This window comes from Barbus barbus (genome assembly GCF_936440315.1).
Source record: "Barbus barbus genome assembly, chromosome: 4".
Classification (NCBI taxonomy): Eukaryota; Metazoa; Chordata; class Actinopteri; order Cypriniformes; family Cyprinidae; genus Barbus; species Barbus barbus.
Genome location: NC_136732.1, coordinates 22,536,691 through 22,564,317, shown reverse-complemented (window position 1 = coordinate 22,564,317; position 27,627 = coordinate 22,536,691). Strand labels below are relative to the sequence as shown.

The 27,627-nt window shown below is 38.4% G+C and overlaps 2 protein-coding genes across 3 annotated transcripts in view; both read right to left on the bottom strand.

The window, feature by feature from the left end:
• The window catches only part of LOC306869044 (vascular cell adhesion protein 1-like), a 709,597-nt gene that overhangs the window by 86,951 nt on the left and 595,019 nt on the right, over positions 1–27,627 (bottom strand). The gene's annotated exons all lie outside the window — the stretch shown is intronic.
• LOC306869056 (sphingosine 1-phosphate receptor 2) lies at positions 12–26,803 on the bottom strand. Of its 2 annotated transcripts, XM_079415640.1 has the most exons (3): positions 26,452–26,803; positions 25,870–25,949; positions 12–3,161 (listed from the first exon to the last, which is right to left on the bottom strand). In XM_079415640.1, exon 3 carries the CDS (start codon positions 3,053–3,055, stop codon positions 1,943–1,945), a length of 1,113 nt encoding a protein of 370 aa, XP_079271766.1. In that variant the 5' UTR covers positions 3,056–3,161; positions 25,870–25,949; positions 26,452–26,803; the 3' UTR covers positions 12–1,942. The 2 variants fall into 2 exon arrangements, with proteins under 2 accessions (XP_079271766.1, XP_079271765.1); XM_079415639.1 differs by lacking the exon at positions 25,870–25,949.

Sequence of the window (27,627 nt, the reverse complement as noted above, 5' to 3'; positions counted from 1 at the left end):
TTATTGTCAAATCAGATTTCTGTAATATGTGGGATAAAGCTCTTGTGTTCAGATTGTTAACTCAATACTGCGTAGGACTGAAATTCAAAACAAATTACGTAGTGGCATTAATCACTTCTGTGTCACGCACACAACAACCACTTCAGAAGTTACACTTTTTGGTGTATGCTAATTGCTAAAAGCATGTGTGAAACTATCTAGATATTTTCAACAACAATCTTACAAAATATAAAACTGAGAACAACAAATGATACTTTTTTTTGTATTTAATATCTTTTTATTAAAAAATGGAATGAACTAATGTGTATGTACCTACATTAGTGTTTGGTATTGTACCGATTTAGCACAGGTAGCTTGCTACTAAAACACAAGGCTATTGCACACAAGACATTTTATACGTATACACAATACATACATACTGTACACAGATACATACAAACTTTCATATATTTATCATATAAAAAGAACATTGTTCCACAGGGTAGGGAATGTTTTACATTGAACGGAGTGATAGGGATGCTCATAAAGGCTTAAACTCTTCATGCATTAAAAAAAAAAAGGAAGAAAAAACAAAATACATTAGGCCGGTATTGGAAGAGCTGCCAAAGTGCTTTCTCTGCTGAACTAAGGCAATCAGCAGAGCAAACTAAAACATGTTGGGATCAAACGGCGAACGATTGTGTGAGTGAAAGTGTCAGACTGATGATATTAACGTATGAGAACATTAAGGTCAGTCCATAACATTAGGAAGAAGAATAGGAAACATCGGATTTCCTGTGGTTTCAGGAAGTTTATAGTTTCTTCAGAAGACTTGTGACCTATTAAAAGACAGCATATGTGCCTTTAAAATTGATAAAGGCATGCTTAGTTTGTCCTAATCTCAGAGATTCCTGTCTTATCAATGGCGTATCGATTTCAGTTAACTTTAAATGTCGTTAAGACTTCACATTGTGTGCCCATTCTTGTTGCTGCAAGCTCAGTAATCAACAGGTGAACAATGATGTTCGGTAATACTGTCGATCAGCGAAAATTTTCGCTCGTAACACTTCATTCTTATATTCAGTTCCATTCGAGAGCACTAAATGAAGCACACGCTGCCGCAGCGACACTACGGCATTGTCATGCCAACAAAACCAGCGTTTACATCGAGAGAGACTCATATCAGGAATTCAGTAATCACATTCTGCTTGTGCTTTCCTCTTAGGAAAAATTAGGCATGTCAAAAAAAAAAAAAAAAAAAATAGTAAGGGACAGTGAGTTAAGATGGACAAAGAGGAGTAACATTGACAATTGTTCATAGGTTTGCCATACATATTAGTTTTTACACAGGTTAGACTTTCATGCAATACAATGAAGTGGAATACTTTTATTGTCAAACAGTAATCAAAGGGTGTTATGTATATCAAGTAATTCGATAAATACATTAGGTGAGGTTCTGCAAGCATGCATGGTAGTTTGGCTCACATGGAGTGCATTGTTGATCCTTACATTTCATCTGTCCACTCGAATCTTTGAACCAGTCTACTTGAGGATAGGATACAACTTATATGTGACTTCTGGTAGCTTGATCAGCATATGAGAAACATGCAATCCTAAACTGCCTAGAAGTCTACAAAGTGCAACTTTGATTTTTCTGTTTTGTCAAAGAGCTTAAACGCATATTCCCATTTGAATTTAGCTTTCTTTCATTTGCCTTAAAATGCCAAATACGTGGTAAGGTCTTATTCTGTGATGGTCAGCAAATTTTGCATGGATAGAAGCAACAAAGGACACATGGGAGTTCTGGTATCACAGTTGTGATATCTACTCTAAATGTCCGAGAGTCCAAAGACATCGATTGTGATTCTCGTTTCATCCATGAGGTCTCTGAACACTTCCGTCTTCTGTGCCTTGCCTCCAAGATAGGGTCTCCCCTTATCTTCAAATGCCTGAGGAGACGAAATCAAACACAGGTAGTGCAGTCCTGCATGATGGGAATTGACTGATGTTCGTGTTTGTTGGTGCAGTGCTCCATTGAACTCGAGCTCTTGAGTGGCACCATGCAGCGGTGAGGAGGCCGGCCACAATTGAGCAGCCCCCAGCAGCAAAGCACCCTGAGGAACTCCTTCCTCAAGTCCTTACTCCTCAACATGTAGATCAGCGGGTTCAGCGCCGAATTCAGTGTGGCAAAGCTAAAGAAGACGGCAGCATTGTTGAGGATAGGACATTGTTCAATCGTACAGGAAGTGTCCAAGAGAAGGATGGTGAAGGCGGGCAACCAACAGATGATGAAGACGCCCAGCACAATCGTAACAGTCTTCAGGAGAGCGTAAGCTGGAGAATTGGTGGCCTCTTGGTGGCTGGTACGCACAATAAGGTAGATGCGAACATAAAGGATCACAATGGACAGCAAGATGACGGTAAAGATGGTGACGACAAACAGTATGTAGTATCGGGAATTGAGAGGCAGGACAGCTGAGCAATCCTCCAGGTTATTAATACAGTTCCAGCCGATAATGGGAAGACCTCCCAGAAGGATGGACATCACCCAGCATGTTCCGATCAGAAGGAACATGCGGCATGTTTTGTTGGAGCCGTAAACTTTGACTTTGGTGATGGCAATGTAGCGCTCGATGGCGATGGCCAGCAGGCTGAAAACCGAGGCAGCCAGTGCGATGAAAGCAGTCCCTTCTCGTATGAACCACTGGACAGGCACCAAATGAAATGTCCTAGAGCCTGACAGGAAGATGTTGGCAATATAAGCGGAGCCAGCCAGTAGGTCAGAGAAGGCCAGGTTTCCAATGAAGAAGAACATGGCTGAGTGGAACTTCTTATTGCGAAACACGGCAATGAGCACCAGGAGGTTTTCCAAGATGATGATACTGCAGATTATGACAAATAAAATGTTCAGGGTGCTCAGGCTTTGTTTACTCTTCATGCGATCTTTTAATTCACTCTGGCTCATGTTCTTGACAATGCGATAGTGGACCTCTATGAGGGTCTTGTTGAAGTACTGGGAGTATTTGCTCATGGTGACAGTTTGGCAAAGCCCTGAAATGGTACGGCCAGTAGTCATTCAGAGAGCAGATTGTCTGGGCTCGTCTGGGCCAGCAGAGGCACAGGAAATGAGACGCCCAGCCCAAAGTCACATCTCAGTGGCCCAGGAAGCTCCTTGGTGTCACCTGGAAACAAACACAAAACAGAACGATTACTGCCAGGCCTAAGGTAAAAAGGGACCAATCACAAGTCAAATATAAACTTAAAAGGGCTGTAATTTCTGCGCCAAACAATCTGTTTGAGTGGCATAACAGGGATAACATTAACCGATTTGGACAGGACTATTTGTGTGTCCAAACAATGGAAGATGGTGGAGCATGCATGATTTCGTCAACAACGAAAACGAGATGACAACTAAATAAAAAATCTTTTTGTATGACAAAAACAATGCCAAAAATCTATTGACATTTTCGTCAATGAATAAAAATGAGACAAAAAATGTTAGAGAGGGACGACTGGACAGAAATCCAGTCATAACAAATCTGTGTAGAAAGGAGGGGAGATGTGCACATACTGTAACTCTCTGATCATAAGTTTGCATACACCTACTGCACGTCTCATAAAATGTAAAAATATCAGTTCCAGGGAGTAAGAAAGAGCAGACATATGGATAAATTTGAAAAGGGTGACGATGTGAAAGAGCACTTAATTCGGTCTGGTTTTCTGAGCGCAAAAAGCCGAATCCTGCACAAAAGCGCCTCTCAAACAGCACATGAATACCGAATTCAGTTCTCTCGCGCGTCTTGACAGAAAAATAGATTGTCTGTTTTGACATGTAATCACATAAAAACACGAGTAATCACACCCGGTTACATCTTAAGTGAATGCAAACTGTTGGGAGAATATCGGATGCGAGTACTTGTATTTTGAATCCATGTGCATTTGGTCTTAAAGGGACAGCAGACTAATTTATATTTTGTTGTCTGTGTTCTTATTGTTAATAAATCAACAAAAGAAAGAGAGAAAATAACTCACTGCTCTTGAATGAATCACTAGCCCTAATAAGGATTAATCTAATTTTAATTTATATAAATAAATATGTCTGCTTGAAAGAATGAAGGATGTCGTATGCACATTGTACTTCATTTGGTATTTCAAATGAAGGCCATGTTCTTGTTTCTTTATGAGAAGTGGTTTTATTTAATTTTGAGATAAAGACATGTTGTGTGTTAAAGCAGTTAAATCTGTATCTACAATGCATGTTCAAATCATTCATATTACCAGATGTTTTCTCTGGGAATAAATTTTGGAAAATTTGAAAATTTTAGAGAAATGCTTAATAAAAGCATCACACTGTAGCTAAACCCATTAGATTTTAGTTGACTAAAACTATACTAAAACTATTCAGATAACTAAAATGTGACGAACTAAAATTTGCTGTCAAAATTAACACTGCTGGTCAGCCTGTGCACGAGGTCCTGTTTCCACCAGGTATCAAGATGTGTTTTCAGTGATCTGACTGCAAATGGTCAACCTAGTTGCATTACCATTTCCACCTGGGATTAACATGCTTTTCTAATGTGTCTCCACTGACCAGTTGTGTGCTGATTTCATCAACACACTCCCCTCATATTTTGTCACACTCTACTTCATTTTCACAGGAGTATCACATGTATATGACTGATTGAACAAAGTTTTGTTACACATCTTACAAGTTAGGGTAACACTTTAGTATACGCACCAATTCTCAAATATTAGCGGTTTATTAGTACTTATAAAGCACATATTCTTCATTACCATATACTACATCCCTAATCTTACCCTTATCTTACTTATGCCACAGCCATATCACCCTGCAGCCCAAGACCGGTTGCCCACTGAAGCTAAGCAGGGCTGAGCCTGGTCAGTACGTGGATGGGAGACCTCCGGTGAAAACTAGGTTGCTGTTGGAAGAGGTGTTAGTGAGGCCAGCAGGGGGTGCTCACCCTGCGGTCTGTGTGGGTCCTAACGCCCCGGTATAGTGACGGGGACACTATACTGTCAAAAAGCACCGTCTTTCGGATGAGACGTTAAACCGAGGTCCTGACTCTCTGTGGTCATTAAAAATCCCATGGCACTTCTCGTAAAGAGTAGGGGTGTAACCCCGGTGTCCTGGCCAAATTCCCTCCACTGGCCCTTGTCTATCATGGCCTCCTAATAATCCCTATACACTTGATTGGCTCTATCACTCTCTCTCCTCTCCACCTGTAGCTGGTGTGTGGTGAGCGCACTGGCGCCGTTGTCCTGTGGCTGCCGTCGCATCATCCAAGTGGATGCTGCACACTGGTGGTGGTTGAGGAGAGACCCCCCACATGATTGTAAAGCGCTTTGGGTGTACAGCAATACACAATAAAGCGCTATATAAATGCATCATTCATTCATTCATTCATTCATTCATTCATTCATTCATTCATTACCCAATACCTAAACTTAACAACTACCTTACTAACTATTAATAAGCATCAAATTAGGAGTTTATTGAGGCAAAAGTCATAGTTAATACTTTGTTAATAGCAAGGATAGAACCTTAAAATAAAGTGTGACCCAAGTTAGTGGGAAAGGAAGAGAATGAAAAGGACAAGAAGTGGGAGCTGCAATTTCTACCATGTTTTGTGAAGTTTAAATCACTTGTTTTGGTGCACTTTCTCGCAACATGTCCTAGAACAATCATGTGTTAGTTAGGTGAGTGGATGGCAGTGTTTTACTATGGTCTGGGACGCATTCAGAGTGTTTACACTACACATATGTTTTTGACTACCTCCATATGTGGTTTCAGTGATCAAATGACAAAACTTTTAAGACCCTGTTTCCATCTGTATTTAGTGCTAAACACTTGTAAATGGAGCACAAAAAACACATCTTAATATCAGGTGGAAATAGCCTTTAAGACTTGTTTTCTCTCATGGAATGTTGCACATTATACACAACCACAGACAAAAGGTCACTCTGAGCAACTATGATTTACTAGAATCTGGAGCCTTGTGCCGCAGACATCAACAACATGAAAGTCTAACAAGCTTCCTTCTGGTAGTGTGCCCTAGGCTTTATCTAAAGCACAAGCAGTGGTCCTGCATTGATCAGACACATGTTGGATACTAAAAATAGCTCAAGTAGTGTTCTGGAATTTCCCTTCTGAGTAAAAGATACATGCCAGAATTGTCCTTCAGATACAATCTGTTCTTGCCCCATGAACTAAGATAAAATGAGAGTTTATGTGACACACGGTCTTCTACGCCTACACGTAAAATTATGCAATGCTGGATGCTTACTATTACTATTTACTGACTCACAAAATAATGTAAACTCACATCATGGGATGTGTAAAACAACTTGTTTTTTCGATGTCTATCACCAAGATTTTGAAACCTGTGACTGGAGTGTCATTTCCACCAGGCCACAAAGGCTATAAACATTCCCCTAATCTAAAATCTCCTTTTAACTGCTGGTGACTAAATAAACAAATAAATAAAAATGCTGAGAATAATGTTCTAGAATGTTTATTAAGAAATAACTGGTGACAGACTGCTGAACGCATGAAAATTAATGAACGTATTTGAGTAAGAATGTTCTGTATGTGTGAGACAGAGAGTGTGAGCAAGCAAGCATGATTACTCGTGTCTGCCCTGGCTCCAGACATATAGTCACAATATTAGATGTAATTACAGTATATTAGATTTTAAGCTAGACAGTTGTTACATTTAGCTTTCTGCTGCAGAATAAATTGTGTTCAAATTTGTAAAAGTTCAAAGTTGTCATACAATTTGCTTTTTGGTTCTTTTGATATGGTACACATCTGATGTGCCACATTACAGAGGATGTGGTACTACTTCCATGACATTGCACCTAAATTATAGAGTTATATATGACATTTACATGAAAAACATGGTTTTGTCATTTACTCCCCCTCATGTCGTTCCAAACCTGTGTGAGTTTCATTCTTATGTTGAACACACAAGAATTTTGAAGAACCAAACAGTTGTTGGTCCCCATTGACTTCCATAGTAGGGAAGGAAATACTTTGGAATTCAATGGGGACCATCAACTTTTTGATTTCCAGCATTCATCAAAATATCTTCTTTTACGTTCAACATAAAAAAGAAACTTATACAGGTTTGGAACGACATGAGGGGGAGTAAATGATGACAAAATTTTAATTTTTCAGTGAACTATCTCTTTAAGAGATATCCGGTAGATACCAAAGTATACAGCCACGATCAACAGAAAAAAATGTCTCTTATTTATGGCGCAGTGTTTAAGCAACAATGTTATATGTAGAGCCATGGCGTTTTTTCACGTTCTGATCTCATCGTCTCTTAAACTCCACCTTAATTTCCTGTCTGCTTCCTACTGTCACAAATGACAGAAACCTAAAAAGTGCATCTCTCACAGTACTTAGAGTGAAGTCTGAGAACAATAGAATGTGCTATAGTGTATACTTATGTACATTGGTTACTATATTGACCAATTAAAATATTAGGCCACAGTATCCCTAGGCTGATGTTTACACCGAGATATGTCAGAAAGATTGCTCGAACATAGTTGTTCTTGACAAATGAGGACCACTGCCCAAGACACGCCATCAGCACAGCCAAAGCCTCGACACCGAAAGATGCAAATCCCCCGTCAGGCCAGAGTCACTGTAGAGACTATGCAGCCATGTGGAATGGCATCTGAGACAAAGGCAGGAATCTGAGACATCTGTGTGACGCATACACCTCACTTCAACATCACTGTTTGCTGCACACAGTTCAAAACCCTTCACATACATAATCACAGATGCCGACTTATGTAAACATACCAGGAAGCACGTCTCAGTCACCTATAAGAACACAATGAGCTACAGCTGCGTAGACAGTGGCACAATCCTGCTGCCAAATGCCAATAATATCCAGCAAGGCCATTTCCTTGAGCAGCAGTGAAGAACAATGGCCTCCTTGTCCAGGTTGCGTCTCACTTGATACTCTCTACTGGTACACTGGCCCAAAATGACACCAAACGCAGGCCGTCCCATTCAAAATATTTTCAGTAAACACATTTTTCACACTGTAAACAATCAACAGTTTACACTGTTAGACTAAAACTTAAATTACCCATCAAGAGTCGCCTTCTCAGAAATTGACTGATGCGTTTCAAAACAGCTCTACTTCCACCACCCACTGAAATTTCACTCTCGGAACAGGTTTGAGTGGGTAGTTTCGCTGCTGACAACTCATGTTCGTGATTTCACTGGGCCGTCTGCAAGGTCCTCGGAGCAGTCTGGGCCTCGGTGTTACTGTGGAGACCTTTGCCGCCTCTCATCTAAGGATTTGACAGCATGTGAAACCTGATGGTCTAGTTTGTCAGCAATGCCGTCTCCGGCCTGCCCCACTTCACTATTACCTCTGCCTGCTCCGTCCTTCAACGGGACGCCAGATCATCCTGTCTAAATAATGAATCTTTTGTCTCTTCTTGTTCATCATACTGAAAGATAAATGTGACCCTGGACCACAAAAAAGGTCAGTCTTTTGAAACTGAGATTTATACATCAAAACTGAATAAAAAAGTTTTCCATTGATGTATGGTTTGTTAAGACAGGACAATATTTCGCTGAGATGCAACTATTTGAAATCTGGAATCTGAGGGTGCAAAAAATCTAAATATTAAGAAAATCGCCTTTAAAGTTGTCTAAATGAAGTTCTTAGCAATGCATATTACTCATCAAAAATTAAGTTTTGATATATTTACAGTAGAAAATTTACAAAATATCTTCATGGAACATGATCTTTACTTAATATCCTAATGATTTTTGGCATAAAAAAAAGAAAATCGATCATTTTGACCCATACAATCTATTTTTTGCTATTACTACAATATACCCATGCTGCTTATGTGGTCTAAGGTCACAAATAAGATATAGGGCAAGTCGACAACACTGTGACTGCATCTCCAGTAGCAGGTCTCCACAGTCCAGCTGGCCAACAAGAGCAGTCTTCCTGTACACAACTACACTGCTATAGGCTAAAGGAAGTGCTTGTGGTGTCAGAAGACTAACATCCTGTTCAGACTTGATAGCTGACTGGTAGAGAGCAAGACAGTTCATGTGGGAAAGGTTTGGTGGAAGCGAGAGACACAAAAGCAGAGCAGAGGAAGTTTATTCGGATTCTTACAGGTGTAATACGTGCGGCAGGAAACGTGCTGAAGCACAGCAGCAAGCCGCTCATTTTGTGGCAAAAGTGCAACGGATATACATAGCTTAGAGAAGTCGCTGTGGATTAAACTGTTATAGTTCAGAACTGACTCATAATAAAGGTCGCTCTTACAGTTCTTATGACAGTATTATGTTTTCCTTCCTGACTTCAGTGAAACCTGAACTTAGGACCCCAGTCTCGGGCAGGACCCCGCCCACATCCCCATGACAGTTCGACAAAGGCCCCAGGTGTTGTTTGCGCTTCCCAGCAATACCTGATAAGCCCCAATTAGTAAGCGGCATCTGAGAAACCGTGTTTCCCACAACGCACCTGTTACCTAGCATCGGTTGAGCACCATTTGCCTCGTTCTCCAGAGAGACTTTTGAGACATCTTTGCAGGTTGCACAAACCGTCAGCAACCACACACTTGGAAAAAACCCAGACTAAACAACACGTAACTGACAGATGTTTCACTTCAGCTATGTCTGAAATCAAGGTTTGTTTACGTGTTGCTTATTAACATCTTTTTTCACACTTGCTTCATGCCACCTATTTAATTCATGCTTAAATGTCGTCCTGTCTGCGGTCTGTTATAAATGGATGAGTAAAGTTCTCTTTTTGCAAAATGGTTCTGTTGTGCTCTGTAAAGTGCTTCAGACACGACATGCTACCAATTCTACATCCTGTAGTCGTCGTGATAAGTATCACCATTCACATGACCATGCTTTTTTCACCTCTACCACAAATGCACCCTTACACAGAGCTTATTCTTGGGGAATTTTATAATACAACAGGTTAATGCAAAACACAGAGAACCACAAGTCATATAGACATGCTAAACAGCAGTCAGCAGTGACCTTTAACAGAACAAAAGTAAGGCGAATTTGCAAACTGTACGCTTCAAAATGTTTGAATGCATTGTATGCGGACTGTAATACAAGTAATATTAAAATACAATCAGTTTATAGCACGTGATCATCAAACTGATTATACCTTGCCCCGGAGAGCTGTACAATTACGTCATAGATAATTGTATTGATTAGCTGGGTAGGGCTGGTTCTATAATATCAGATGTACGAGGGTAAAAAACAGAGCACTTACAGGAGGGTGGGAGGAAACAGGGGAGGAAAGTTCCATCTGTTTCGTTAAGCCAAAAGAGTCATGAGTCAAAGCTAGTCAATGCAGCGAAGGTGATACAACACAGAGAGTCCCAAGACAACAAAGCTCTATTCAACACACTCTCATTCCACCCTGCTAATGACCCAGCTCGGATATGTACTTTACAGTCGCCCACTTCTATGACTGGAAAAATCTGGCTTTGCCAGTTAATAAACCAAATAGCTCTGGTAATGTATTCTGATTGGTTAACACAGTGTTTCCCATGTGCTATAATATATAATATAGTCATAATGAAACACCAGTCCACCATATCACTGCATAGCTCCCACAGGATTGTTATTTGTGTTGCATTTCTATAATATTTTTTGAAGTAAGGATAGATGCACAATATAGCTATATTTTTTACCATATTGGTTATCCGTTGATAATAGTCAGTGCTGGATGTATATTGTCTGGTATTGGATATTTCACTATGCATGCCCAATTCCCAAATTTGTACATTTAGATTACCAAATAGATAATGAATTAGGCACTTTGTTGAGCCATGCCTAACCATGTCCTTTAGCTGAGATATTATTACCAACACCTTTTTGCTTAAACATAAAAAGCACATGCAGTGTTTAAAACGTTTCATCTAAAAGGAACATCACAGGTTAAATTCAAGCCAAGATCTTTATCTGTGGCAAGCTGTTGATTACCACAGAAAATAATGCTTATTTAAAAAAAAAAAAAAGTACACTGCCAGGTCAGATTTTTAAATGTATTTGGAAGACGTCTCTTAAGTACACCAAGATGCATTTATTTGATCAAAAACACTGTAAAAACTGTAGGAATATTATTACAATTTTTAAAAAGTTGTTTCTACTTTAAATTAAATCTTCTAAAATGTAATTTATTCCTGTGATGGCAAAGCTACATTTTCAGCAGCCATTACTTCTCGTCTTTACGTCTTTAGTGTCACATGATCCTTCAGAAATTATTCTATGCTTCAAATGTTTGTGGAAACCATAACACAAAGAAACGTCAAAAGAACAGCATTTATTTAAAATAGGACTATTTAGTTAACATTATAAATGTCTTTACTGTCTTTAAAATGTTTTTTGCTGACTCTCAAATGTTTGAACTGCGAGTGTATGTACAATACACTTACAATGGATGTCTTCCATAGTAAGTGCACAGCTGTCAATACATGTTGGTGTGACTTTATAAACTGAGGTACAAGTAAAAATTATGTAATGTGGTAATCTACAGTCTATAGAGCCTAACTGGCATTTAACCAAAACATTTCTTCATAAACCACAGCAAATAAAACACAAATGGGCTTATTCTGCATTATCCGTTGGTAGAAAAATGTTTGTGGTTGAAGTTATCCACAAACACATAGAGAAACCACTTGATGTATTGTATTCAGATTGCAGACCCATAATGCAATACCACCACAGTTAGCTGTGCTGCATCTGACGCTGCATGTAACCCCATTCTCACGAGTCAAAACACATCTGGGCAGGCTGAAGCAAGTCTTAGCGCAAATGCATGCTGACAAGCCTTGTGCGCTGGTACCACCGCTCTGCAACAAGCCTGGGGCCTGCTCTAACTCTTTCACAGAGCATCTCTCTATCACAACCATGCATCGATTAGCTCTGCCGAAGCGGCAATATTCCTAGAAACAAAGTGGATTTTTAAAGTTATTAACGTCAGAGTTCTCGAACAGAGACAGCGCTGAGAGACAGACTGTGATGTAACAGATCGGCCTAAAACCAAAGCATTGGTCATGACATTAGTAATGAAAAAAGAGGTACAATCAAGGGTACATTTTCGATACCTTTGCAATGGAACCTAGATATAAAAGCAATAAGCTATAAATAAAATTAATTATTTTTTAAAGTTTGTTTTCGATATAATTAAATATATATAGCTAAATATAATTAAATCTATTATAATTAGACTTTATATTGTAACTGTACTAAAATCAAAGCAAATTATCAAAATATAATTTAGAAAATATTTACTTTGTATATGTTGAGAGTATTTTAGAGCAACAAAGAATCTCAAATTATTACTTTGAGTAATGTTAAATGCATAAAAAAAATTTTGTATAGCATTTTCACAATATCTTTCCAAAAGTTTTACAGAAAATATCTTAACCATCAGTAAGCAAGCTATATGCAATAAAGATGTCTCTTCCCTATGTAAAAATCACTATGTAAGCAAGTAATGCTGCTAGGAATAAAAGTATGTAAATAAATAATAATAACTAATACACCAAAAATTTTGGTTGTCAAGAGAAGGAAATACTCATTATTAATCGAATGGTTTTTGGCCAGTCGCTTAAAAAAAAAAAAAAAAAGACTAGTAGTAGTTGCCATGTAAGTTTTTTTTTTTCTTTTTAGTTTTTTGTTTTGTTTTTCCCCATATATTTTCCACACATACTGTCTACTAGAATCATAAAATACTTGCTTATTCAAAAAAAACATTTTTTTTGACAGAACATACATTACATGTTTTGTGTGTGAGCAAGTTTTGGGAAAGTTTTAGGGAGTCCGAGGAGATTTTACTCTTCTGACTCATCTGTCCTCCGCAGCAGACAACCAGCCTCCCTTTCAATGATTTCCACTTTTATCTCCAGGACATGGATGTGCACCAGGCATTTAGATAATACAGAAGCTAGAGGGCAGATGTCTCAGACATCTCAGTAACAAAATAGAATAACACAGCAAATGACAACGTTATCCGTTTCTCATCTGTACATTAAAACATACAGACATAGTCCCATCACTCCAGTACAGGCGTACACAAAACTATACAGTCTCATGATATCACTACTGTTCATCATACTGCAATTTTTAACACATTATTTTGAGAAGCAGTAGCTGTAGTGGCGTTCTGGGAAAAAACAACTCTGAGATTTAACCACAAGATACGACGCTGGTTTCAGCTGCAACACACACTCAAACGTCTTCAAAACGGCAAGAAAGTGGCAAAAATCTTTGAACAGCTCCCAAGTTCTCTGCTATGCAGTTTGAGCAGATATGGGTGATTTGAGAGGGTCTGCCACATATCACGTATATGAACTCTGTCTCTGAGAAGAACTCCATAGACATTTTATGAAAAAGCATAAAAAAAGAAAAGAAAAAAACATAAGTTGCTCAAGTAAGCAACATACAAGCTCTGATGCAAGAGCTAGTGTGATTTCACAATCAACAGTACCTCTAGAGCATGAAACAGCATAAGAGAATCATATTTTCTCTTCTGCTGCCATTTTTAAGATTTGTATAATGAAAGATGAGACAGGAAATGAGATTGTATTAGCATCATAGTCAACGTGTCAGACCCTGTGGCCACTCTCTAGAGCCACCCACTACACTCTTATAAATAAAGGTGCTTCAAAAGGTTGTTCAAGCGATGCCATAGAAGAACCATTTTTGGTTTCACAAAGAACCATTCAGTCAAAGGTTCTTTAAAGAACTCTCTCTTCCTTACCTTTTTATAATCTAAAGAACCTTCTTTCACTACAAAGAATCTTTTGAATGTTCTTTAGATGTTAAAGGTTCTTTATGGAACCATTTAGACACAGATTTTTCTATGGCATCGTGAAGCACCTTTATTTTTAAGAGTAGAGCCACAGAAAATAGTCATTTAAGTAAAAGTTTGGTATTCTGGAGAAAATGTAAGGAATACGCACACAAACATACGATCACTCTTAAAAAATAAAGGTTCTTTTTCGGCATCAGTGGTTCCACAAATGGGATGGTTCACTCAAAAACAGGGCTTGAAAACGAAAAAAAAAAGTAAATCGGTTCACTCCGAGCAGAATCGATATTTTACCGTTTCCGTTCCTGTGTTCCTCTGTATTATTAACATTCCGAAACCGGTTTGAGTAGACGGTTAATACCGTTATTTTTTAAATTGTCTTTGCCTATAATAATAATACTAAAGTACAATGTTTTCTTTACACAAAAAGAAAAAGAAAAAAAAATACAGAAAGAGATGGTATCTTAACCCGCTGCGCTTAGTCACAGCCAATACAGCATCATCTTTTCTAGATTTTTACATTTCTAAATGTAGGCTACTAAACAAAAGAAAATGCTTTAAAGACATTAAAGTATTTTTTAAAGATAATTAAAAATGTTTGCTGCAAAAAAAAAAAAAAAAAAACGCTCCTTGTATAAAATTGCGTTTTGAGGGAAAAGAAACAAAGGCTAAGCCGCAAACATTACAAACATAAACGCAGTTACTAGTTTCTCTCCACAACAAATCCTCTAAACTTAAGGATATAGCCTATAGGCTATAAAAACGTCATTCCAAAAACAAGTTAAAGGTGAAACTGATGCCTACCTCTCTCACTCGGCACGAATCCAAATGTTTCCATATTCTCGACTTATACTAAAATATTATTTATTGGCTTTTACTTTCATCGACGTAAAACATCATCTTTCACATCGGCAATAACAGCACAGTGAACTCAACAGATTGGACAACGGAACACTGTAACGTTTTACACTGTATTTTATTTTGATAATGAACTGGCTGCAATGTCGCAAAAATATGTGTCTTTGTGCGCGTGAGGTGTCAGCTATTATCGCTATGGCCATACCAACGCTGGTTGGTTATACAGATGCAAGACATCATTCAAAACTGTCAAGCTATTGCAAAACAAATAAAACTGTAAAGCTTTTGCAAAATAAAGAAAAGTACTTTCTGCGTCTCGTTTTTCTTTCCAAGAACATTGGAATGCGTCACAATGAACCGTAGGCCTAACTCAGCATATTGTTTTTTTCTTTCATTTTGTTAATCTGTCAATGATTTACGTGAAATATATTTAGTGTATAGGCATATATTCCTTATGTAAGCCTATAGTTTAATAGTGTTTTCTCCGTTCACAGAAGCGCCGCAGGTGCGTAAGATCTGTTGAATCCATCTTACACTGTCGTCGGATAAACTCTAACGCCAGTGTTCTGATTATTCGTGCTACCCTGTCAGATTTTGCTACCTCCCATTAAAACAGATGGTAGCAGAATTCATTGCCATTGCGACTAGAGTTCACAGCTGAGCGGGCGGGCATTTCACTCGCTGGATGCATCAGCATCACATTTGCATAGTCTGTACTACTTGAATTCCTGATTGGTTGACAGCAAATTTCAAATATTAAATGGAACGATAAAATAACGTTATTAACCGGTTAATGGCCATTTCAAATTTTTGATTCTGTTCGGGACTATAAAATTTGATTTAGTTTCTGTTTCCGGTTCTGTTCCAGTCAAAATTTTGTTCGTTTCCATTCCTTGAACCGGTTCAGAGCCCTGCTCAAAAATTTTGTCATCATTTACTCACCCCCAAGTCATTCCAAACCTGTATGAGTTTCTTTCTTATGTTGAACATAAAAGAAGATATTTTGAAGAATGCTGGTAATCAAACATGTGATGGTCCCCACTGACTTCCATAGTATTTCTTTCTCTACCATAATTATTACTTTAACATTCATAGTTCCATTGCACAAAAGTTCTTTAGAGTGGAAAAGGTTCATTTGTATTAAAATTAATTACAAATTAATTCTTATAAAAATATAAATTTTTTCTTCATACTAAGAATAAATAGCTCTTTTAAGAACTGTTCTCTGAAAGGTCCTTTGAAGAGCCCAAATTTGATCTTCTAAGGCATCACTGCTAAAAAACAAAAAAAAAAGTAAGCAGTTCAGTTCAAAAACGTTTGGAACCTTTATTTTTAAGAGTGATGATGGGGTGATATTTAGTCGTTATGTGTGTTTATAGTTTGTTTGCTAGGATGTTCTGGGTGTTTGTTTACTGGCTTCAAGTCAAAATTCTCCAAGTCTTTAAGACTACATTTGTACGAGACAATCATAAAAAAATTGTAAGACCCAAATCTAAACCTGACCATATAGTCCAACTCCTTCCCCAAACCAATTTGCCAGTTGCTACAATATCTTACAATTTCTCATGAGTGTGCTGGATGATCTGGTCTTTAGATATGGGTTGTTAAACCCAAAGTATAATTGAGTTTTAATGCGTTTGACACATGCGAACTAGAAAGTTTCGTCATTGTCTAGTGCTTGTCTAGTCTAGTCATTGTCCAATCACAGAAGTGCGGGTGTCTATTATTGTTGGAGTCTCTGTTAGTTTGCTGCTGTTTGGAGTATCATTCACGTTCATATTTACGCACTGACAATTAATAAAGGGTAGGGGGTTTATTCAAATCACTTATCTTCTTTACTATAAGGAACACAAATTGTGATACTTGACTTAGTACTAATTAGTTTCTTATGTCAAAACACCAGCTTTGCTGAACAAACTGACATCAATCTACATGTCTTTACGTCTCTCAATTAATTCGGCTAATTACGCCTTTGTTTTGACTTTATGTAAAGACCAGGCACCCTTTCACGGCCAGGAGGCAGTGGCAGCGTGCCACACAAGACTGTGTTCTGCTATAGTAATCCAGCGCGATTTGGAAAGTTGGGTATACGATTGTCCTCAGCCGCATGGGGGAGGGGAGGAAACAGACGGGGGAGAGAGAGAGAGCTGCTATTCCACTCAGCTTACATTTCGCCCCATTATTTCCTCTCAGAACATTAGTCAATATTGTGTGGCTCAAGTCTATTCTTCACTCCTTAGTCTCTTTTCCTCCCCTGCGAGGCATAAATAAACAAAAGCCCATTCGAACTCATGGCTCGTGGTTTATATTTGTCATCTGTTTATTTGCTGATGTGTTTCTTTGTCTGTGGGCAAAAGGTGACAGGAAACGAGGAGCTGTGTATAAAGAAACATAGTGGAATGGAGAAACCCCCAGTGTGTAGCACATTTTGGACATTCAGGGTAGTGCTGGACTATGCATAAAATATACATAGTAATATATATTTATTCTGATATATTTACAATAGAATTTATAGAATATGCACGCATACAAACACTACAGTTCAAAGGTTTATGGTCATTAAGCAACACAAGAAACATTGTTATACTCACCAAGGCTGCATTTATTTGATCAAAAATACAGTAAAAAAATTGTGAAATTGTGATATAATATTACAATTTAAAAGAACTGTTGGTCACACTTTATTTTAAGGTCCAATTCTCACTATTAACAAATCATTAACTACGACTTTTGCCTCAGTAAACTCTTAATTTGCTGCTTATCAATAGTTAGTAGGTAGTTGTTAAGTTTTGGTATTGGGTAGGATTAGGGATGTAGGATGGTCATGCAGAATATGTGCTTTATAAATACTAATAAACAGCCAATATGTTAATATTAGTTATGCTAAGCTACTAGTTAATAGTGAGAATCGGTCCCTATAATAATGTGTCAGCATCTATTTGAATATATTTTAAAATGCAATGTATCCCTGTAACGCAAAGCTGAATTTTTCAGCATCATTTCTCCAGTCTTCAGTGTCACATTATCATTCAGAAATCATTCTAATATGCTGATTTAAAAACAGTCACATTTTTGTGGAATCTGATTGTTTTAAAATCAGGATTCTTTAAAAAATAAAAAGTGCAAAAACAGGATTTATTTTATATTTTATTTTGCAACATTATAAAATGTCTATACTGCAACTTGATCAATTTAATGCATTATTTATAAATAAATGTATTAATTAACTATTAATTCAACTTTAGCTGATTATTGCTGTTATTATAATAATAATTATCAAATAATTCTTCATTTAGTACAAATATGACATAACTTAAAATAGAACTTTATTATTTTACACTATATATTTTTCACTTTTTGCTTTAAACATTTAAAATCTCTTTGGCTAATGGCTGAGAAGTCTCTTCACTTTTGTGACCCTGATTCAGATTCGTGACCGGTTCTTTGTCGTCCCCCAACCCCCTACGGTTTAATGTCTACTGCACAGATCAAAGGAAAGGCCCACAAAAGGGTGATTAAAAACATCAGGAAGGATTCATTTAGAACCACAGCACTGGTCTCACCGTCTCTAGTGCTCATTAGGTAATGAGCTAATGCAATAGTACTTCATTATTTAATCTTCCAGAGAACTTATTGCCCGTTTAGGCATGCCTAGACGTTCAAGGATGAGATCTACACACATCAGCAGCAGGGCACAGGAAGACCAAGTAAATAAAAACTCAAATTTGCTGAATTATCACTGTCAACCACAAAGTAAATAAATAGCAACCCACGTGACAAACGAAGATAAGTGGTTTAACGCTGCAGCAGGCTACCGGTATAAAAGGCAAGAATCAGTTAAATCTAAACCACAGAAGATCACGTTTCACAAGTTCGTTTTTTTCCGCTCACACTCTTCTGCTGCTGTCCCTACATGGGAAGTATCCTTTAATGAAAGGTCCTAGAACAGAAATCACGCTTGCTTTGTTCTACAGCCCTGCTCCTGTTCCCCCATAACGCAAACCCCACCCAAGCTCATATTCTTCTGCTTTATTATGGGATGTGTGTGTGTGTCCCATGTGTGCGTGCTCATGTTATAGACAGACGCAACACTGTCAGATCTTCGTGACAACATTGTATCATTGTGCAAATGTGACCCGAATGTGTTCCTCGTGTTGTGTATGGGACAGTCAAGGGGTGATAATGTAATTTATGTGCTTGTATGTGTATGTGCTTGTGGGTGGTGGGTGCGTTTGGGGGTTGAGGGTGTGAAAAAAGAGGGGGAGACTCCACAAAGGAAACAGGCAGATGACAGATGAACAAAGCAGTCTTGATTGCCTTTTGTGATACGATGCTGTATTATGGTCTGGTACCTTTCATCCAACAATGATGGAAGGGATAAGAAACACGATGGGGGAGAACTGGCCAGTGTGCCTAAACTATAACAGATCCACTCTGAGAGACTCCGTATTCATGTTTCTGGGTGTGTTTACATTTAAATATTCTTTGTATTAAATGACGATAAACACAAGTATTGGCTTTGTTTCAAAAATGCACAATGATCTTCCATCTTTCCCACACCCTCCAATGATCTTCCATCTTTCCCAGACCCTCCTGACATATTACAGCATGTCCCTTTGGGACGATAAAGACTGGATTGCCTCACAGACTGTCTGTCATTGTAAAAATGAAAGTTTTACTTCCTCTTCCATAATCTGGAATCTCTTTTTCAAAAGCATCATTCAAACTGAAAGGGCACGTTCCTCTTTGATGTTCGAGCTGTGAACAATTCTAAATGCAAATTCATATAATTATTATATTATATGAAATATAACAGCAAATATAATAAAACACATCTTATAAATATCTTATCTCATATCAATATAAACTAAATAATTGACAATATAAAATCCATTAATTTAATTTTGCAAATAACACATCTTCATAATATCATGCTTATCATTTTACAGAGTATGAATGCCTTTAAAAATATATAACTTGCAGGGATCATCATATTTTTAGGTCCTTCTTTGTTATCAAAAAGCTTGAAACACAACACTAGACCATCCTATTTTGCATTTACATTAAACACTACTACATAGTTAAAAAGTGTTTTGTTTTGGACATACCTTCATTGATTATGTCTTTGAAGCATGACTGCCACTGGCGCCCTCAAAAACATCTGGTGCATGTCATTTTATTGCCCTTGGGGTGTGGTTTAGTTATCGATCCAAAGCAGATCAAATTCAACAAGCTAATCAGTGCAGGATATGTTACAGGGGGAGAAATCATATCATGTGGGCCTTTAACTGTATTACTGGCACAGCAAGCCGTAAATCTAATATATGACATTGTCTGAATATGTTTTTCTGCAATATTGAGTTTCAGGATTTGGGCTTTGACATGCCTGCGCATTTGTGTTTTGTCTTACCAGTGACCCATGCGTTTGCTGTGGGTAATTTCAGAAGACATATGTAAAAACCCCTCTTTTCATCAGCGAGGGAGATGAGACTAGACCGGACCAGACTTACCAATTACAAAACATCAGCGCTTTAATTTGACTGTTTAAGAGAAGTGAGAGACCATTTTCCCCCAAAAAAACATTGTTTTAGTCTAAATGTTTACCGCAAGTTATGCAAGACCGCCAACCGTTTCATTTAGTTTCAGTAAAAAGACGAGATGAAGTTGTGCAACATCTGTTTCAACAAATGATTGCAAAAAAAAAAAAAAAAGAAGTTTATGCAACAACGTCCCACCAGAGAGCACAGATCCAGGCCATTCTCATGCAAAAAGCTCCCGTATGGGCAGGTTCCATGTCTTTCTGCCTCTCATGGACATTCATGACTGCGTTAGCATGAGGATGGGCCTGATCCTATCACAGATGCCACGACTAAAAGAACAGGTTTGATGGACAAAGCCCCCCCCCCCCCCCTCCACAATTTAATCTGCCGAGCTCTAGCGAGCAATCCGGCTCTTCATTCCAACAGGGCTTCCTCGGTGGGCTTCTTCCAGGTGCACAAACAAAGGCAGTCAGGGTAACAATACGCTGTCTATCACGAGGAGGAGGGTGTGTGGGTCTGGCATGCCGTTATCTCTTTCAGTACCTGCTGGAAACTTAATGCAGTTGAACAGACTGATGCCCGGTAGACGTTTGAAAACCACACTGTGACCACATCACTACATATCCAGCGCTTTATGGAGTACGTCAAGCCACAAATCATCCAGAAATGTTTTACGGCTCACTAACACAAAAATGATCTCCAAACCTCTTCGTGGTCAGTAAAATGGTTAACATTATCATAGCACGAGAGAGAGAGAGAGAGAAAAACAGATTTACAGAGGAAACGCTGCTGCTGCAAGGTTTCTTTAATCTTTAAACTGCGATGTTATTTCAATGCATACGTTCTCACTTGGTTTTGCTTGACCAAGTCTCTACACAGTACCAAAGTTAACCCAAAAATGGAACGCCTGTAATCATTTACTCATCCTCATGTCATTCCAAGAAATGCAAATGAAGATATTTTGTGAAATGTCTCACAATAGAAGTCAATTATCTCCAATGCTGTTTGGTTTCCATCGTTCTTTAAAATATATTTTTTTGTGTTCAGCAGACATGAAGGTGAATAAATAATGACAGAATGTTTCATTTTTGGGTGAAAATCATACATTACGATTTTTTTTTTATTAACATGCATAATCTCAACAATATGCAAAATTAACATGTCATTAACATAAATCTCTCATTAATTTTGATGATTTCATACAGGCAGCCAGTAACTCACTGCACAAAAGCACACTGTGGTTGACACAAACCATGACTGTCCTCCTTGCAAGTTAACCAGAATTCATTCTAGGCTAGATCGTAATTTTTTATTTTACGAAATGCTGTAAATACGTTGTTAACAAAAAGTTATTTTAAAAATTCCTAATTATTTTGCTATTCGAACTATGCAAAATTATATGATTAGTTGCAGTTTATTGTTTGAGTCTGCGTTTTTTTTTTCTCTGTAATTTGCAACACTTTCAGGAACTGATGTGTGACCCATTTTTAGGTCATGAACCACTGGTTGACAACCACTGAACATATTAAATCCAACATATTGCTCAAAATACACCTTTCCTTTGCTGATCTGAAGATCTGTGTACACTTGCATCAATGTTAAGCCGGATCTGCTGTTCTATTGTATGTGGCAGATTTATATCAGTCAGGTGATGTTTTGCCAAATTAAACCCATAAATAGTGATTTTGCAAAGATGCAAGACATTAATAGAAAGAGAGACCTTTAGAAGTTCTTCCATGACTCGAAATGCTATCTGTCCTAAAAATGGACAAAGTCTTTCCCCTAACTAAAACGCTGCTCAGTAAATATTTAGAAAGTTTCCCCTGAGCCTTGTCTGCATGTGTCTGTGTGAAACAGACAGATTGGGCTAAGTGACTGTGCTGTATACAACATAAATGTACGGGATTGCGTTTGTCTCAACATTAAATATGTACGCTACTGTACAGTTGCATCAAGCATGCAGACTGTGTGTATGTTGAGGAGAAGGTTAGCAGCACAAGCAAAGGCAATGCATTGCTGCGACACTCCCAGTACTTGGCACAAATACTGCAAGCTCCATATTGCCGTCTGTGAGTTGTAACTTGCTCAGCAGCAGCCTCCAAAACAGAAGGCGTTTATTTTGTCCCAGCTGCCACACCCAGCAAAAGTGTTTTTCGGCTGAGGAAAGATGGCATGCTGCCTTATAACAGCGCAAGCCCTAAAGCACTGGAAACCCCGGCCTCTATTAATATCACCAAAGATGGTTTATTATTGATTGGTGTGATTAAAAAAAAAATGCTGCCCTGGTTGACCACACATGCATTGATCTCTGAGCATCATTCTTCTCTGAACAACAAAACATATTGGTTTGTCAATGATGACTATGTTCCATAATACCTTCCAACACAAATATATTTTGTCCTTAAAGAGAAAGTGCACACGACTCATTATTTTCTTAACTGGATGTTGTTTTAAACAAGGTGTCTAGCCTCTCTTTTCAAAATAATGAAAATGAATGAGAACTGTCAAGCTCCATAAAAGACAGAATTGTATAGTTACACCCTATTGTCTATGGCATCGCTACAAAAACACCATGTTGGAGCCTCTATTTTTAGGAGCGTATTGACTGCAAATCTTTACATTAGCTCACCAATTTATGAACAAATCGTTTTTTGAAGTCAAATATTTTCAATCTGTTCACAAAATCATTCATGAATTGAACTGAACGAGTTCTCAAGTTCACTGGCTTGAAATGTGCAAAAAAAAATCACATGGACTACTTTTGGTGCCACTTTTATTTATTATTCTTTTTTGTATGTCATTTTGGAGCTTGAGATCAACAGTCCTGGTCAAGTAGCATCCAGAACATTCTTCAAAAAATTCACTTAATGTTTTCCACACAGCTAATACAGATTTGGAACGACATGAGTATGAGTACGTGATTTCATTGTTGGGAGGACTATTGTTTAAATGCTCTGCCTGACATGAAGGATACTGTCTTCCTCAGTGAAGTCTCTCTCAGGATGTGCTGCAGGAGTTCTGTGCCTGTTGCCAAAATGCTAAACGCAAGAGTCCTTGAGGAATTGCTCCGCCCACACTGTGACCTGGCCCCACCCTTAACCCCTCATGTGACCAAGCCCAAAAATCCCACACTTCCAGTTCCCACCACCGCCTGCAACATTTATTTATCTTTCCGTTTGTCTAGATAGCGTTTATTTATTCACTTTTTTATTCAACTTCGCCTCTCATGCACAATCCCTCCTTATTGACGTCTGAACGCACATATAGTATATGACCTGTGGGCATGCAGAGCCAAGTCATGGGTAACGAACCTAATTCTGAAACAAGTGTTTCTGCGACAGAGTTGAACTTAAGGTCAGGAGAAAGCACCATCAGGTAAAAATCAGACAGTCGGCAGGCAACCTCACTAGCCACGGTGAAAACGTTGTAATAATGAATAGTACCACTCATATCTAAAGGCGAAGGCTTTGCTGCTTCATGAAAGTTTGAAATGAATTCTGAAAGAAAACTATGAGAGGCTCAGACTGAGACGATGAGTCATAGTTATGCCTACATTGAATCCGTGCCCGCAGAACTCCGTGGAAAGCTCAGCAGACTTCCACGGAAATTAGAATGCACATTCATTCACAAAGCTCTTCACATGTTTGGGCTAATTTGATCATGCTTTCTGCTACCAGCTAACAATCTTCACCATGCTTCAATGCATTCCACAGAGTTACATAGATTTCCTGCAAAATCTGAAAAGAAAGTACAAAACATCCAGGATATTCCACGTTCCCCACTCTTAAAAAAAAAGATTCCTAAATGGTGTTCATAAAAATTTTAGATTCCCCAAATAATTTTTCAGTTAACAATTCTCAAAATATATTTTTTTTCTTTTTTTTGGTGTGAAGAATTTTTAAAAAAGTAACTTTTTCCTCTATAAAGAAACTTTTGTGGAACGGAAAGATTGCATGGATGTTGAAGGTTCTTCATGGAACCATCAATGCCAATGAGTGTTGGGTCCATTCAAGGCACAGCGGGTATTATTAAATAAAAACCACAGCTGAATCTTCTCTCACATTGACATGGCTTGAGAGTGTGAACTTGAATGAAGAAAGCCGGTGGTGGTCAGTGGAGACAGCGTGGCTGGTTTTGTTCTGGTTTAATGAAGCATGGCATCACATGATGCCAACGTGGACTACATGCTGCGCATATCAGCTCTGTCTACAGATCGGATCCCAGCGTGATGAAAGTCTGGTGTTTTTACTACACCCCACCATCACCTGAACAGACCCCACTGAATAGAAACTCTCTGCACATCCATCAATAGATCCAACACCTGATATTCCTGCTCGGCTTAATTTTCCCACTTTAGTAATGCTGTTTCCATCTAATAACTAGTTAGCTCTCCTTTAAAAAGCATGCAGAAATTCCCATGTGCAAGTGCAATGCACTCACAGAATAGAAAAGATAATGCAATCAATCCGTTTAGTGCTTTTAGAAGAATACCGTGACCACGCACACATTTCACATCCACACTTGAGAATGATGGATGGACAGCTCTCAATGTGATAACCAGCGTTTCCTCTTACATATCAGCTTATCTTGCAGAGGGAGGCTTTGTGTACCACAAAAGCAGATTACAAAACATCTCAATCCCAACCTCTTTTCTTGTCCTAGAGAGAATGTACAATCAGACTATACAGTCAGTACCTCAGAGAGGTGCTGTTAGTGAATGATGATGGCATTTTGGACTAATGGGATGGATGCATTTCATAGCTTGACCTAAATTCAGAAGCCAGCGCAATGGCTTTTCAATGTAGTTTTGGATTCCAGGGGAGACGAAAATCAGTATATACAATAGAGCTGACCTACATCTCTACAATTGTCTGGTTTCATAATAATAAAAAAAATTAAAAACCTTAAAGGGCTAGTCTACCCAAAAAAATGCAAATTCTATCATCATTTACTCATTCGGACAAAATCAGCATTCTTTTCTATCCTTCCAAAAAAATGGACACCAGGCAGTTATTGTTACAATCAAGCGTCATTAAAAACACAACTGGTTCTTGTATGTCTTGCAACTGATCGTTATGCAGGTCTGAATGTGTGCAAGCATGAATGATGTTTGAGATTAAACAAAGATTTTCAAAAAAGAACTAGGAAAACGAAAACTCTTGTCAAGAATCAGGTTTCAAACCCATATGACTTTCCTTCTTGCGTAGAACACAAAGGTGATGTAAGGCAGAACAACCAGGCCTCAGCTACCATTCACTTTTATTGTGCAAAACAAAAAAAGACGCAATGAAAGTGGCATAACCGTTTCTGTTTCGCAGATGAAAGGAAGTCATAGGGGTTTACAACAACTTGACGATGAGTAAATGATGACAGAATTTACATTTGAGGGTAACCTGTCCCTTTAAGACTCATTCACCACAAAATGATAACTTAAGTAGGTTTTAAGTAAAAATCCCCTAAACATTTCGTTCCAAGAAACACAAGACAGATAAGTAAATGATGACAGAATTGTAATTTTTGTGTGGGCTATCCCTTTAAGAGACAGACACCAGTCTCAGAGCACTCTGTCCAGCAGCATAATGCCATAACAGAGTCTTTTGTCTTATTAATACAACCTTTAGGAACAATGCCATCCTTACAATGACGGATGAACGAATCCTCAACGGCTACAAATGTCGCAAAGCTCCCTGTGTGCTATGAACTCAGCAAGAGCCAGTGCCTGTTGACAAATGAAGAGGTCCTTCAATACACATGAAGTCCAGCGAGTCTGGATGATGCAGGTCAATGTTTAACTGCGCGCATGTTATACATTACATCGGTGGGCAAACATTTGCGGGCTACTTTCTCATAAGGCATGCAAAAGGTATGCAAGTCACTTTATATCTAACTGACACTAGAGGAATATGCATGTGTCGAAAGCTGTGATAAGACTATCTCGCGCAGCTCATTATATCAGATGAGTGCATGCGAGAAAGATCAGTGAGCTGACGGTGATAGAAACGTGCCTCTGTTGACAAGTAAACACATCACAAGTTGCTGTTAAAATGTGAGTTTTGAGAAGGGCTCACACATCTGTCTTAAGCATTTGCATAAGAGCGGTCATTAAAAACACACACCTCTATCGCGCTGCTATGAAAATCAATTTAGACAGAACTATTGTAACACTAAGGGACATCTGACTTCAGTTAGATATATGGTTATTTCAGTGCTGGGAAACTTACCCCATGTGCGATGCTTGGCAGAGAGAAGAAGAGAGTGCCGATGTTTTTAATCTTCATTTACAAAGTTTACATGAGATGCCGTAATTCCTGATTCTGCCTGATCGAGCCGCAAAGGGTCCGTCGGGAGAGCCAAAAATAACTGATGTTATAAAAGTCAAAACTTTCGCGGAATCACTGCGGAATGTAATCTAATCAATAACGCAGCCATGGTTAAGATAAACGTCAAAAGGCATTAACGTCTCTAGGACGCGTCGGGTACGGCTGTAATTTCCGTTTAATTCAGAAATCTATAATCCACGCGCTGTTCGACTGAACAACAACCTCTCGGTCTGTGCGCGGCGACGCAATACACACTCTCACTCACTCACTCACTCACTCACTCACACACACACACAGAGAGAGAGAGAGAGAGAGAGAGAGAGAGCGCGCGCATGGAAAAGCGCAGGATGCCTGGCTGGGTAATGATTTTTACACCCCTAATTTGCCTGTTAACGAAAATACATGCATTACAAAAACATATATAATTGCAGACGGTCGCAAAAAGATGCTTTCACCACTCGATTAAACTGTTTAGGATCAAAAAGCCACATTTGTGGTAGTATTTTAATTTCTCTCTTTAGAAATGAGGTCCAGATGGTTTTTTTTTTTTGGTTCCACCTCCTCACTTCCTCTCAGTTGTTTAGTCTTTAGTCTTAGTTTTTCCTCTTTTTCTTTTTCACTGGATTTTATAATGGCTTTTATCGTGGCAAAGCCGTAATATTTACACAAAGAATTTAAATGGTTTATTGGAGTGATCTCCATATAGGAATGGTCAAATTGCCTATCAAGAGACTTGGGATTGCTATTGATTGGATTGGTAGGCTATCTGTTTGAGTATGTCCATTGTCAGTTACACTTTGCCACATAAATGTGTCTATGCAAAACATAAATCTAGTCATATTTTTCCCACACTATATTCGCACAATTAATTTCCATGATGAGGCAAATTTTGAGTGATGATATGGCGGTTGGCATTTGATGATGTTCCTCATCCCCTTTTCCTCGCTTGTGTTTATTTTGCAGTACTTCCAAACTTCCGTATGCTGATGTTTGGGAGGGGTGATGTTTATGTGGCCTGAACAACCAGATGCATTTGGCCAAGTCGTGTCTTGCACTTCATGAGGTGGTTTGAGAATG